Below are 16,257 nucleotides of genomic sequence, written 5' to 3'. Positions count from 1 at the left end.
CATCGTTCTTTTCTAAAGTTATTAGTTTGCAATTTTACTGAAATAAAAGCAGATACACCATGGACTAAAGCACATTCAAAATTCTCCAAAATATGATTAAAAGAGGAACAAAATCTTATAAACAGTTTAGAAGTTCAGCAGCATTATTAATACAGGAAAAAAAAAAAAAAAAAAAAACCCATCAAAATAAAATCATCACCAGAAAACAAAGAAAAACTTACTTGCTTTGCCAATTTTTGTTCAAAATAAAATAGATTTTTTTCTATATGTTATTATTTTCCACATTCACTGAACTGTATCCCACACAACCAACTATATTTTGACCACATGACACAAACATGAACCTATATAAATAGCCCTCAATTAAAATAGCAAAAAGAAATTAAGAAAATATTTCAGGAAGTAGTGTGTAACATGCCACATTAAACCAGCTTATCAGGATACATTCTACGATAATGCAAGTGCTCAAATCATGATATAAATAGTCATTACACAAAAATTCTGTGTAATATAATGACAAATAAATGGATGACAAACAAGCATGAATGTTAGAAGTGCCACAGGGAGAAATAACATTAATGCACTATTTATCAATGTCCATCACTCAAGTATTACATGGATACCATGTTATTATTTTAAGAAAGTAGGAAACAAAGTTGCTCGTGGTCCTTTTAGAATAAATTTAAACACACAATATGTTAAAATGCTATGAACATTATATGGATTAAAAAAAAAAAAAAATTATTTCCAGACTTCTAAAATTCATATGAAGAAAATTATTATAAATTTTATTTTTCAGTGATTTAGAGATATCATTATTCATCTATTTTTATGCTAAAATATATGTTACTGATACCAAAGGATAACTAAATCTAATGATACTGATTAACTTTATCCATTATCAATCTTCATTATCAATTTCCACCAGATCCCTAAATATAAATGGATATTTCATTAAACTTCTTAAAAATACCTACATTTAAAAATGCCTATATTCAAATACAGCTAAAATGTCAAATATATAAGGTGATAAAGCAGAACAAATTCTAAATACCATAAAACATATTCAAATGATAAAAGTAAATGAAATTTTAGAGTAATTACTTTAATTAAATAAGGTCGAATCCATTGAACAAGATGAAGTGAAATAGGAATATGTACTTTCTTAACTTTCTGCCTATATTAAAATGGAGAAACATTTTTATTTTTATGAGAGAGAGAGAGAGAGAGAGAGAAAAATCAATACCTGTTAAGTGATCCACAGCCATTTTCGTACTTCAAATTTCAAATACACACATAAGCTAAAAAAATTCTTTTCCAATAAAAGCAATATGGGAATTAAATTTGATATAGTTCAGCAGAGAGAAAGAAAAAAGTGGAGTAACGGTGGAGAATGGAAAGAAAAAAACCTAGGTGCAGCCACTTTTCCTCAACTTTAGCAATAAGAAGATAAAAAAAAAAAGAAGTTTCTGTAATATTAATCCAAATATGTTAATCAGGTGACAACTTTCATCACAGCAAAACTTGAAAGTCAAATATTCCTACAATCACAATTTCTAAATTCCAACTGCTGCATTACTAATTCAGAACTAAATTACTAGTAGGTTTGGTCAAATTAAATTTTTTTGCAAATTCATGTAAAAATATCTCCAAAGAGAAAATTAACATATATGGGGGCACAGTAGGTATATAATTACTTATTTTTTATTGGTTTAGGCAAGCATGCTTGTTTATCATCAAGCATTCTTCCAGTAACATTATTATTATAAAAATATCATAGTGATTACTGCAAGAATGCTTGATTATAACATGCATTCTAGCATAAACCTATATATATATAAAAAAAGCAACCATATACTTTTGTCCCACCCTGTATAATTTCATGCTACAAATCTTGTATCGATCATTATGCCTGTATATTGCTTATTCCTGGGTATGCATCATACATCTAACGAAGACTACTTAGCGAAAGGCATTGTAATTTTGTTCAATTTATATAAAACAACCAGCGTGTGTTGATTTTTAAATATTCCCATTTATTATATAACTATTAACAACCTGGTTTGTTCGAAAAAGTGAGTCAAATAAATGATTGTAAAACTGAATTTGAATATGTACTTTCAAAATACTCTCCAAAATTATTTACTTAAGTTATTAGCTTTTATTTTTTTATCCAAGCCAAAATTTATCTGAACTTCAAATTTTGCCAAATTGTAGCAGGATGTTAATGTTCCTATTTTGTTGCTGTTGGAAATGCAGAAAAAAATAGGTTATAAATGGATATTTCATTATCTTTGGTGGAATGTGATCTCTAAATTGCAGGTTCTAAGAGAAATATACACTGTCTGTTCTCACTAAATGTTGCCAAGTAAGGCATTTTAATACTAAAGGAAATTTCAGGATCACTACCAAAAAAAAAAAAAAATCCGGCTGATAAAAAAAAAGAAAAACAAGGCTTTGGACACTCCAGTCAGCCAAATGGTACAAATTGCAGTATAAACCGGAGGTCTAAATAAGTGCAAAGTAAGGAGCAGAAAGACATCGTACTTCAACATTCCAAGGAAATCCCAAATATCTCACATTTTCATTATTTCGCCGTGGATACAAATGGCAAAACCACAAACTGATAACCGTACCTTGTCGTTTCTCCAAAAATGTTTATTATCTACACAATAGATGATAATCATGTGCAATTGTGGTAACAGGTAATAAACATGCATAAAATAAAACAAAGCAAATGATATTATTATAATCCTTAAGCTAGACATCCTCTTATAGCTAATATCCCTTGGAAAGGAGGGGGGGGGGTGTCACGAGCACATTACTATAAAGTAAGCCCATTTTCACTAGTTCATCGATTTTTTAACTTCTTTCCAAACAAATGTTTTGAGATTTTTTAAAAAAAAATTTTAACAGTAATTCTTATAAATATAAACTTGATTCCAATGATTCTTATTTTTTTGTGGCTTTAATCTACTTCTTTGATGCCTATCAATTTCAAACCACATGAAAATCAATGCCACCAATAAATAAAAGTTCTCTTTTGGGGAAGAGAGAAAAGCAGGACATACCAATTTAAAAAGAATGGGGCCTTAAAAAAAACACTTAATCTACTTTTATTTAAAATTTCAGTGGCCATTGACAGCTATTAATTTTCTTAATTGTTATGGAAATTTGCAATGATAAAAACATACTAAAGTAAACGAACTTCAACTCTAAAGAGCAGACAGATCTGTCAGCCGTACAATTTGCAATTATTTCTCTCGGTCCTGGTCACAATTATTTAAAATCAAATCCAGGAGAAAAATTAACCTACTGAAAGGATTTAATGGGGTAGGCTAAATGTTTCTATGTTATTTTTGCACGATACTTGCAAAATGCCAATGAGAAATTTAACAGTACCATTAACCTTTTATTTTTTTAAAAGGCCTGATAATACAAACCGGATAATATGCCTTCAGGTTTGAATGTCTACATGTCTACATTCTTTTTTAACATAATGAAAATGAGCCATTTAAAACATTAAGGACTTTTTCCAAGTGTAATATTTCATTTTTACTATAATGAAATATATATACTACTGCAAATTTCTTTATCAAATCAAAAACAAGGAATTAACTGAAGTCAACTTAAAAGAAAAACCCACCACCAGTACTTTTGATGAAAATGTACGCAAAAGAAGAAATGAAAAATATATATATAAATAAAATAACCGTACCTCTTTCCAATTACTTTTTTGTACTTTAAACATGTCACTGTACAGAAACAAGTAGTACAAAACACAGTAAAAATAAATAAATTTTAATTAGATTCATTTCTTTTATAATAAATTATCTGTACAAAATGCCCTGTTGTTTACAGTATATACAAAAAAAAAGGTGTGTATATATATATATATATATATATATATATATAAAAACTATATACATTTTTTACAATTTCAGAAAGCTATTATACTACAGCCAAAAATATGAAATCATATTTGAAGACGTTAACATGTTATTACAAACATTTCAGGTGACACTCCGCACTTTTGCTCACCATTACATACTTTTCAAGATGGCAGTTTACGAATAACAAGATCACAGTCTTGTTCTTGATTGTGCCCTGCATGTACAAATGGCTTATAATTAGGTAAATATTTTCACAAATATAGTAAAAAAAAGGGGGGGGGGAATAAATTTCCTTCATTTTACACTTGAAATATAAAAACAGCTGCATGTATTACTAAAGGGATGGGGGTGGTGAAACAAAGGTAACATTATCATAAAATTCTACTTTTATATTAACGCAGCTTTCATCCCATAACAGTGGCATTAAATATAACACTTGTCTCATGTTTTAAAATTGAAATTCCTGTATAAAAAAAAAGTTATTCTAAAAAATGTCATCTTCAAACTCAATAAAATCTTTAAATTTCCATATAAATTTCCTTAACAAAATCTATTTTTCCCTTGTAAACATTTACGAGTTTGTCTTCATAATTATTTATATTAGATGCTTCAAATTTGTGGAATGTATTACACAAAAATGAGAAAAGGGTGAAGAGTATCAAACCAGCAAATAAAAATGTTACAGTTCTGTGCCCAAGTAAAAGGTGTACGTCACATACAAGAAAAATTGATGACAGAATTATTCAGACTACCAAAATTAGAAAAACACTAGGGGGAGGAAAAAATTGTGCTTTTTTTTTTTTTTTTTTTGTTCAAGCAGGTTTATAGTGTGATTTTTCACCAATTAGAAATGGTAAATGTGTGGTGTGTGTGTGCATTTATATATATGTATATTTTAAAAAATTTATTTATACATATATTTATACCCACACATACACACACAGGCACACAAAGATTACGATTTAAGAATAAGGGAAAGTGAATTCTGCAAAAAAGTAATGTTCAAAACATGACATGTAGCCAGACATGCAACACGATGAGAATTCTAAGCACTAGGGTTCTTTAATGAAAGTAGCCCAACATGTGATTTTCTAAACAATTCTTTACAAAGCACGCACGTAATCAAGTATGTGTGGCATGGCATTTATCGTGCTCTGATCTAACTCTTTCTCTGCATTTACACCTGCCTGCAACACTTATAAAACTTATGAACCTTTTACAACCACCACTACTAAATGATCATCTTTAGACGATTCTCCAGTTAAATTTGGTGCAATGCGTCTCAGTAATTCTAGAGCAAACGAACAAGGAGGGAAAGCATACAGAACGCCTCCTTCCTTTCCGTCTTTTTTTGTGACACCAGGAGGCAATGACACAACACCTGCTGCCTCTTTCTGCTTGAGGTAAGAGACCAAGTTTCTTAGGGGCCGCTGTTGAACAGAGTTACACTGGTCATCTGATGGCTGAGCAGAACCAGGAAAGGTTAATAACATACAATAGCCATGAGTACCAATTGCAGTAATTTTGCGAGAAACATCTTCAAGTTTTGATGGGTCAAGGCGTAAACGCTGTGTTATACGTAACATTGGAACTTCATTACCAATCTCTTTCATTAAATTATCAACTAATGAAGGGTCACCACTACACACATGCATCCGTGTATGAAAAGCACTATTTTTCAGTATTAAACCACCGTGCCATGCCACAGGACAACATTTTGCTAGATCTTGAAGATTTGTCACACTTTCTGCCACAGTAACACCACTTTCTTGCAACATATTTTTCTTCTTGTCTTCGCTTAATGCACCGTCTGATTTTCTCGTCCTGCCAGAAATACCACTTTCATCATCTTTCACATCATCGTGATCAACATTTTTACTAGAATTCCTTGCATCATTTCTCAGTGAAGATTCACTATTTAGAGCACCACTATCTTTGGATGATTTTCTGTTGGCACTATCTTCACCACGACTTCTTCGAGGAGAGGATGCTTCTTTGCCACTTGACGTCCTATCTAGATCACTTCTATCAGGGGTGCGTGAGTGACGTGCATGTTTGTAAGACACACCACCATCATCACCACCACCACCACGTCCTGTCCTAACATCAGGACCATCATCATCTGGAGTTCTTGGCCTTTTGCGTCGTTCACTACCACTATCATTTCTGTTTCCACGAGTATGCTCATCCCACCAAGGCTGATGGTTATGACTCCATCCACGATAATCACCAACACGATCATCATGTTCCAAGGATGGCCACTGATCACGGTTTTGATTCCTTGGTGGGCGGTCATAATGTGAGTCATATGGCTGATTGTTGTGGAAGCTGTTTCTTGGCCACTGGTTGTCAAGACCATAATAGTCTGCTTGTGCTGCAAGATCATTATGAGCAACACTTCTCCTTGAAGGACCATATGGGTCCTCTTCTTGATATCCCAAACCTCTTGATGGGGACTGATAATAACTATAAGGTCCTGGATCAGCAAAATCCACCCTTAATCTTTTATCTTGTCCACCCAGAGGAAAACCCCTCATCTCCTGGCATGCAGCTTGTGCTGCATCAATGCTATCATATTGAATGTAAGCATGGTTTTCGCCTTTTACAAAGTCAATTTTACGGATGGCTCCAAAGCGGTCAAATTCTCTTTCCAGATGAGAAAGGGAAGTCCAAGGACCTAATCCTCCCACCCATATACGCGTAGTAGGAGTGGCTTTACCATAGCCAATTTTGCACTGAAATTTTCCAATATACTGTCCTGACATTTCTACCTTTGCTCTGTGAGCCATATCAAGGTTCAAAAATTTAATAAAGGCATATGCATTACCCTGACCAGGAGGAGGGCGTTTCACATCAATATCCTCCACAACACCATATCTTTCAAAGATTCTACGGAGTTCTGCTTCTGAAATTGTAACCTCTAAATTTCCCACAAAGAGGGTTCGTGTTGCTTTTTCATCTTCTTCAGGAGGCACATGGTGCAAATAATTGGGAAATTTTTCCTTCTTTGATTCCTCCCGACGATGTGGGTGATGATGAAAGTCACAATGCAGATCTCTACGCAATGGTTCACGATGAGGAGGAAATGGAGTAAGATTATTTCTTTCAAGACTATTCTGACGTCCACCCACTGGGCGTCTGCCCATACTACTTGTGCTTGCTGATGAATGAGCAGGTGACACACCTCTAACACCAGCATGTGGAATATAATCGGGGCTCATACTTTTATTTCGACGGCCAGATACACCCCTTTCAAACACAGGTTCAACTTGAGCTGGTTTATCAAATAAAACAAGTCGTGGTTTTGCACGACGAGCATCGCGAGCATCGTCAAAGTTTCGAAAGTAAACATATGCAAGTCGTTCATTTGAATCATGGCACACTTTCACACTCACATCACCAAACCTGCTAAATTCCCTTAACAGAGCATCACGAATTGCTGCATCTGACACTTTATGGTTAAAATTTGTAACACATAAAATCTTGTACGAGTAAGGAGTACCACGATCACATTTCACATTTCTAGAAAAATTATCGTACACATCACGACCCATAACACTGCCACTTCGGCCAACTGTCATACCTCTTTCTGATGAGGGATCTCTTGTGCGCCCACGTCGTTGTTCGCTGGGAGATTTGTTTGACCCTCGCCTGTCCCTTCTATCTGGAGTACCTCTTTCGCGGGGACTGTCATCATAACGAGACACAGAAGAATGAGAGCGTTTACCTTTCACCGGCGAATCTCTATCTTGCTGTCTTTTCATTCTTCAACGATGCTTAATTATAAAAACGGACACTTAAACAACATTCGCAACTACCAGATTACTAGTAAATTAGTAAATATCTTAAATATACAGCACTCGAAAGAAACAAAAATTACCACTGCATTGTACTTCGGCTTCTCCCAGAGTGGGGACGTTTAACCGCATTACATTTATAGAGATGTATTCGCGTGCCTAGCTATAAGGTTAAAATAAAACCAGATGAAAATATAGATATATCGAAGAAAGAGGGATATAAGTATATGTTATTCCTTATTCAGTGATAAGAGAAGTTTTATTATAGTTATTTGCAAAAATATATTTGAACTACTTTTTTCATCGCAAGCGAAAACTTCCCAAACAGTATGGCGTACTAAAGCACACGATAAAGTAGGCATGGCCGCCGCTGCTGGCTGATGTATTTTCAGGTTTTTCGTAGTTGCTCTGAGATTGCTTGAGGTTTCAAATACATAGCTGCATAGCTTGAAAAATTGCCATGTACGATCTTATAACAATTCTTTATAACAGTTATGCATTATTTTTTGCACAAATCCATATGCAACGAGCCTAAAAATTGTTTATTAAGCTGTAAAAAATTTGTTATTCTGAGAAGAATGAAAACACCATCTTTGTCTTGCGCAATTATAAATCTATCTTCGTGTTTATAAACAAATACAGAGCACATTCAAATTTAAAATCACTGTAATCATCTGATAATGTATCATCCTTATTTTATCTTATTAAATTGTAAATTGTATGATTTACGATTAATTTATTATCAAATCATATACTATTAGCGCTGCTATATATAACATTCATAAAGGTTTTTTCATGTTTAGTTTTATTTATTACGAATTTTTATTAAATTCTTAATTCATTTATAATAAGAAATAATAAATTTCTATATTCAAGTATAAATTAAAATAAGTTCCTGTATTCAAACGTTTTTCCATTGTTTTGATAAAAAAAAAAAACTTGTTAAATATGTAATGATCTTCCTGTTCTATGTTTAAAATAATAATAATAAATAATAATAATAAAACAAATATATAAATAAATAAATAAACTCCCACAACAATATTGTCAGTCAAAAAAAAATTTTTAAAAAATAAATAATAAGAAGAAAAATAAAGAAAATTAATAAATAATAATGAATAAATAATACATTATTATTATTATTAGCGATATGGTGTAAGGAAGCCTGAGACTTATGCTGCACCAGCCAAAAAAATTCCCGAGTTACCCTGAGAGAGAGAGAGAGAGAGAAGGGAATCACCACGAAAGAGAAGAATGATGATATCCAGCTCAGGACCCTGGGTGTGCCAAGCCCATACTCACCAGATGTGAGCCCCTGGGGGTACGTAGGGTTAAACAATACAATGCTTTAATTTTATCTAAAATTTATTACATTTCCAAGGATTAGCATATCCTTAAGCCGGCTTCACATGCACAATTTTTTTTTTACACCATTTTGTCTGCACAGTTTAGACGTTGCAAACTGACGTGTCCACGCGGCTCCGTTTTTGTGCAGTCTTTTCACTCATTTTTAACTTGAACTGTGCAAAAGATGGATGAAGTGTTGCCTTTAGCAACTTTTTGATTGTGCCTGGCCAATTATTAGAATTTGAATTTGTGCCTGGCCAGAAGAAACACAATCATGGTATATGCAAAAGGTGGTGTAGGGATTGGTTACTCCAGAGGGTACAACATAATTCCTCCAGACTGGAGGAATTATTTATGTATGGATATAGAAACCTATATGCATTTGTTGTCACTAGTCACTCCAATAATCAAGTAACAAGACACTTGTATGAGGGAAGCAATCACGTCTCATCAGCGATTATGTGTTACTTTGAGATTTCTAGCAACAGGCAGAACTTATAAGGACTTAGAATTCACAACCGCTATCTTAAAACAATCATGTAAGACTATATACACCGTTCTCAAAAAGTAATATTTTAAGGTAAGTAAAAGAAGTGTGCATTTTCGAAAAAAAAAGTTTATTATTTATTTATTATAAGAATACAAAAAACAAACAAGTCTTATGCCTGGTAATTTGGATTTATTACTTGCTGTGGCACTTGTTCCTGCACATGATGATGCCACCCACTATTAGTTCCAAGTTGAAGTAGGGATGTGATTTCCTTGCAGTTGACAATTTTAAAATCCCTTATAAGAGACTCCAGTTCCGCCTAAAATAACACATCGTTAATAAGTTTTGAGCGAAAACAGTTTGTCTAGCCTTAAGAATTCTCAGCTTGTTGGCAACGTATTTACCATAAGTATCAAACGAATCTTCCGGCTTCAGAGATTGTAGTTTTCCCCAACTAGAGTCATCTCTTCTGTTGTTTTGTCATCGTCAAAACGTTGCTTCCTCTTTCGTCTGACAGATTGTGTATTAGAAAAAGATGAAGCTCTGCTAACTGACCTCGAAGTGTCCAGAGATGTTGTAGGAGGCGAGAAAGGAGAGGTCTCTTCTGGATGATATTCATGTTCACATAAGACGTCATCCGAAATGTTCTGTTAAAAGCAAACAAAGAAAAATTGGGATAAGACTTTGTTTGAAAAATATACGCATATTCAAAAATGATTTTTTTTTCCAGTTTCCAAAAAGTGAAGATGACTGGATAGAAATTGCAAAGGAATTCGAAAATAAATGGCAATTGCCTCGGTGCCATAGATGGCAAGCATGTGCGGATCGTACGACCTGCAGGAAGTGGATCACGTTTTTACAACTATAAGAATACTCACAGTATTGAGTACTGCGTATAGGTCTGGAGGCCTCATTTTTCGAAGGATGTAGATTTGCTTGAGCGTGTACACAGAAAGGGCAACAAGATTGGTGAGGGGAATGAAGGGATTCTCTTACCAAGAGAGGCTTAAGTTCTGCAAACTGCAGTGGCTGGAAATTAGGCACCTGCGAGGTGATCTGATTGAGGTGTATAGCTGCTTAACCCTTGAATGGGTTGAGCACGCTGAATTCTGATGTGATTCTTCCACTTGCTCAGATTACGAACATAAGGGGGCATAAATTCAAATTCAGGAAAGGCAGTTGTAGGATAGATGTGCGAAAATTTGCCTTTAGCCAGCGGGGGGGTTAATAGCTGGAACAAACTTTTATATGCCATTGTGGAAGTTGATAGCTTAAATAAATTCAAGGAGGAACTGGACAAACATTTAGAGTGAATGGTTGTGTGATTTTTTTTTTTTTGTCTAATGCTACATATGCTCATACGCTTGCTTTCTTGCATAACATGCCTCTATTACTATTGTACTTATGGTTATTGCAAATGCCAATCGCGAATTTATATATTGCGATTTAGGAACAAATGGCCGAATCTCTGATGGAGACGATAATTTTTAATTATTGCTTATGCAGAGCTAGATGGGTACTTGAAAATACATTCGGGATAATGGTATCTCGGTTTCGTATATTTCAAACCGCTATTAATTTGGATTTGGCTAATATTGATACGGTGGTTTTGACTTGTTGTGTACTACACAACTTTTTACGTAGAAGGTGTCCTCAGAAACTACACACCTCGGGAAGCTATGGGCCGGGAAAATCTTGACGAAGGTTCTGTTCAACTAGGAGAAAGGTATGGTCCTAAATTAATGCATAAACTTCAACGTGGAAAACGCAACGTTGTTCGAGATACGTTCAAAGTATATTTCGATAATGAGGAGTCCGTACCGTGGCAGGATAAGGTCATTCTACAAGAAGACTAATCCTACGTAGTTTCATGAAAATAAAATTTTAAAAATATATTTTATTTATTTATTTAACTAACCCCTTGTGATTCCTCGTCCATGTAGTTTATAGACTCCCTGGTCACTCAAGAAGGTAAAGAGATGGAAATACCACAGTGAAGATATGTAGACCTCATAAGTGCCAGTACCAGAACGTTGAGATATTTTTACTTTCAGGAACTATTTTCTGTACACTAATCTAAGAAAATAAATTTTTTTAGTAACTGTTTCTCGTGTAACAGTGGGCTCCACTTTATATTTTTCAACGAGGACTTCGTAGGCCTAGCTTTCCTTGTCTCAGTCGCTATATTCTTTGGACTTCACCTTCCATAACATGGGAACGTTTTATAAGTTCAATATTTCATTTATGAACTGTCGACTGCACTGTCGTTGGTCAGTCGTGATGAAACTGGGTCAGTCACGATGAAACTGGCAAATAATAAGTAGAAGGCGACTGACTAGTGTACGTCTCGACGGATTAAACTGAACTGACAGACGGAATCATAACTGTGCAATCGTCCACATGCAACGACAAGTATGAATATGTCGTCAAGACGATGCTTTCTTGTACAGACTTACGACTCCGTCTTCTCGTTCAGTTTTGATAACACCATGGTTTTATCAAAACCATGTATCTACACGTAATGTTTTGTGTGCAACGTCTAGGACTATGCAGGTAAAACTTTGTGGAAAAACTATGCGTCTGGACCCGGCTTTTTGAACAGCTTGCTGAATTTCAGTTCAAGCATATTACAGAAAATAAAAGTGTGGGAGGGGGGAATAGAAGCAATCATCGACAAATTATTGTTACATAAATAAAAAAGTATACTAAATCCAAAACATAATAATAAGTTAATAACACACTACACCAGGGAAAATTAGTGGGCCGAAACTACCAGCTGCTGGCTGGTAAAGAGATCGAAGCTATGACAGAAGGAGAGACCGACAAATACCTCGGGATGATGCAGGCTCAGCAGTTAGCGCAAAAGGAAATCAAGAAGTGCCTGAGCAAAAAATATCATCAGAAACCCAGAAGCCAGCTGAAAGCAAAATTTAACGGAGGGAACACGTGCTCACATCTGGTGAGTATGGGCTTGGCACACACAGGGTCCTGAGCCGGATATTATCATTCTTCTCTTTCTTGGTGATTCCCTTCTACTTCTGATTCTCTCTCTCTCTCTCTCTCTCAGGGTAACTCAGAAATTTTTTTTGGCTGGCGCAGCATAAGCCTCAGGCTTCCTTGTACCATATAGCTAATAATAATAATAATAATAAAGCCATAAACACCTATGCAGCTCCAGTACTACCAAACTATTATTTTTAGGCCACCCGAATATGAAATTCACCTGCTGTGCTGTGTGTCATATATCTGTAAATTGCGTGTGTTCTATTGTCGATTTGCCTGTTTGCTGGACGAAAAACCCCAGATTCTGGGAAAAAACCTTGCTATCTACGCCTAAGACCGACTAACTCAGCCACGGAGTGAAAAAATGTTCCTTGCGTCGTCGACAGGATTCGAACCCGGGCCTTTTCCACATGGTGTGGGGAGGACGGTGATGATACCACTGTGCTACCGCGGAGACATCTCAAACCCCAGTTTGTGGTAGAAAAAAACTTGATATCTACACCTGAGACCGATTAACTCAGCCACAGAGTCAAAAAAACCCATTAAAGTTCCTCGTCGTCGACGGGATTCGAACCCGGCCCTCTTCCACGGATTGTGGGGAGGACGGTGAAGATACCACTGGGCTACAGGTGCAGATTATAACAACAATAATAATAAGCCATCGCGAAAGTCGCTTCAGCGGACCTACCTCCCCATAGCCGAAGTAACGGCTGAGAGAGAGAGAAAGTGTCGCCATCTGGTGTTGCCTGCAAGAACAAACACTACTACTGGATTTAGCACAGTGGTATCGTCACCGTCCTCCACACGCAGGGTGGAAAAGACCCGGGTTCGAATCCCGTCGATGACGCGAGGAAATTTAATGGGCTTTTTTCACTCTGTGGCTGAGTTAGTTGGTCTCAGGCGTATATAGCAAGGTTTTTTTCCTGAGAAACTGGGTTTTTTTCGTTCAGCGAAACAGGAAAATCGACTAGAGAACATATGCAGTTTACTGACACAAATACGGGTTTATGTAATCAATTATGGGTAACACTATTATAATAATAATACCGTGAATGAAATCAGATAAATACCTGATGTAAATGTGTATTTTCCAAGTCTCCAAATTGGTTCTCTCCTGGTATTTATCTCACCTACCTCATTATCGGACACAGGTCAATAAACCACAAACATACATAGGAATCATAGACGACCCCTATTATGAATGTGAAATAAGACTGGAACTATCTAGTATATATCTGTCAACATTATTAGGACCCGTGCTCCATCCTAATTATGCATATATAGGCCATCCTTCAAGGAAATGAATCTTTATACATCACAGAAGAAACTAGTTTACTAAGTTTGTCCAAGCACTCTTCACCAGACGGAAAACCTTATTGACAACGCAGAATAGGAACACTCCAAAAATCTGATCCAAGACGAAGACCTCATCTTTTCTAACCTAACTGGCCAACTGCACTTAACCTGGATATGATTAAATGGCCCTCGAGACACCTGAATCGCCAATGGCGAGTTACATGCAGTTCTCTTGCTGTGTGTCGTCTCTATCCTCCATTACGGGGTACTTTCGGGATTACCTGGAGGATGCTACATCCTGCATATTTCTTGCTATACCCTCCCCTCTTCCATATATTCTGTACTCTCCCGATTGTACCTTTTTTTTTTTTTTTTTGGTCTCCATCCAGGAAGCTCAGGTGACCCTGGCGGAGATAAGTTAGAGATTAATGGGCAGCCTGCTACCTCGTAGCAGTGTGTGTGCGGGCAACGTGAGGTCCCTGTGGCCAAATGTCAGAACCCAACTTATTACCACAAATTCAACATAGAACACTTTTCTGGCATTTACAGTAGTACTGTATTTCCACACAGAGTACATATGTCAAGTGCCACATATGGGAAGCCATTTGTGGCACTTGAACCTAAAAATATGCACGCTATGGACGTAAGCCGAAGCTAAAATGGTCCACCTCCACACATGAATGAAGCTGTGAAGAGAAGTAATAATCACTCTGCATCGAGTTTGGGCAGAATAAAGTCACTCGCGTACAGGTCTTAGGCAAGGTGTCAGTTCTAAAAATTGGAGATAGTCTCCCAAGCAAGACAGTGTTGCATGTGGCGCCCTCCCCCATATGGCTACCACAAGGGAAGGGCAAGACCATCCAGCACAATCAACTCGAAGTGCTGCCTATCAACTGTGTTAGTAGCCACCCAGGAAGGAAGAAAACGCCAATGCATGAAATGGAACATCGAAATGAATATGTTCATCATATGACCATACTAAGAAATAATCAAGCTAGAGACCGGCAGATAAATGTACAGGCCGAGACTACATACCAAGTGGTTGGAACAATTCCTGGATATTCAGGTCACCAAACAGCGAATAAGGTACCAGAGAAGGACAATTGTCACTAAGAACCTGATAGCTCTTGTAATCTTGGAAAAAAACAAGCAGAACGCCAGCGACCAACTAGAGGTCCAACTGGAGGTCATCCATTAGCATTAGCATTAGCATTAGTATAGGCATATGATGCAAGAAAGCATGCTTATTCAGCATCAGCCAAAAAAAAAAAAAAACAACCACTACTCCCATTTCACCCCTCCGTTCGTTCGAAATACCTGTCCAGCTGAGCCTTAAATTTATTTAGGCTATCAACTTCAACAACAAGCGATGGGAGTCTATTCCACAAACCAACTGCCCGCTGGCTAAAGGCAAATTTCCGCACATCTATCCGACATCCGTCCTTCCTCAATTTGAATTTATGCCCTCTCAGGTGATTATTCTGAGCAAGAGGAAGAATCCCATCGGCATTGAGCATTCTCAAACCATTCAAGGCTTTATACACATTAATCAGATCACCTCACCGGTGCCTAGTCTCCACACACTGTAATTTGTAACACTTAAGCCTTTCTTCGTAAGAGCAATCCTTTGTTCCATTCACTAATCTTGTTGCCCTTCTTGAAATGAGGTTATCAGACTCAAGGTGTGGCCTCACCATTGCCTTATACAAGGGAATAATCACCTCCTATCCCTGCTAGAAAAATTCCTGTATATCATTGACAAGACACCATGAGCTAATCTTGCAGCCTGTCTGCACTCTCAGGAAACTTCATATCTGCCTGCACAATTACCCCCAGGTGCTTTTTACTCTCTACCACTGTCAGTGTAGTACCACAGAGTTGATACGTTATTAGTATTAGAAATGGTCGCATGGCCTTATACACCTCTATCAGATCACCTCGCCGATGCCTAGTCTCCAGGCTCTGTAATTTGCAAAGCTTAAGCCTTTCTTCGTAAGAGCAACCCTTTGTTCCATTCACTAATCTTGTTGCCCTTCTCTGTAGTACCACAGAGTTGATACGTTATTAGTATTAGAAATGGTCGCATGGCCTTATACACCTCTATCAGATCACCTCGCCGATGCCTAGTCTCCAGGCTCTGTAATTTGCAAAGCTTAAGCCTTTCTTCGTAAGAGCAACCCTTTGTTCCATTCACTAATCTTGTTGCCCTTCTCTGTACTCGTTCGAGCAGCTCTACATCCTTCTTGAATGAGGCCTCCAGACCTGTATACAGTACTCAAGGTGTGGCCTGACCAATGCCTTATACAAGGGAATAATCACATCCTTATCCCTGCTAGAAAAATTCCTGTATATCATTGACAAGACACCATGAGCTACTCTTGCAGCTCGTCTGCACTGCTCAGAGAACTTCATATCTGCCGGCACAATTACC

At 36.6% G+C, this 16,257-nt stretch overlaps 1 protein-coding gene and 1 pseudogene across 1 annotated transcript; one reads left to right on the top strand and one right to left on the bottom strand.

The window, feature by feature from the left end:
- Positions 1–4,923: 4,923 nt before the first annotated feature.
- On the bottom strand, positions 4,924–7,786 carry nito (RNA-binding protein spenito). The gene is made up of 2 exons (XM_090373810.1): positions 5,254–7,786; positions 4,924–5,223 (listed from the first exon to the last, which is right to left on the bottom strand). Exons 1-2 carry the CDS (start codon positions 7,655–7,657, stop codon positions 5,099–5,101), a joined length of 2,529 nt encoding a protein of 842 aa, XP_090229936.1. The 5' UTR covers positions 7,658–7,786; the 3' UTR covers positions 4,924–5,098.
- Positions 7,787–9,395: 1,609 nt separating this feature from the next.
- LOC150086290 (uncharacterized) lies at positions 9,396–11,226 on the top strand (annotated as a pseudogene).
- Positions 11,227–16,257: the final 5,031 nt, after the last annotated feature.

This window comes from Mastigoproctus giganteus, chromosome 5, assembly GCF_048544385.1.
Source record: "Mastigoproctus giganteus isolate SK-2022 chromosome 5, ASM4854438v1, whole genome shotgun sequence".
In the NCBI taxonomy this organism is placed as follows: Eukaryota; Metazoa; Arthropoda; class Arachnida; order Uropygi; family Thelyphonidae; genus Mastigoproctus; species Mastigoproctus giganteus.
Note: the sequence above shows the minus strand (reverse complement) of the source record. Positions and strands in the feature narration are given on the sequence as shown.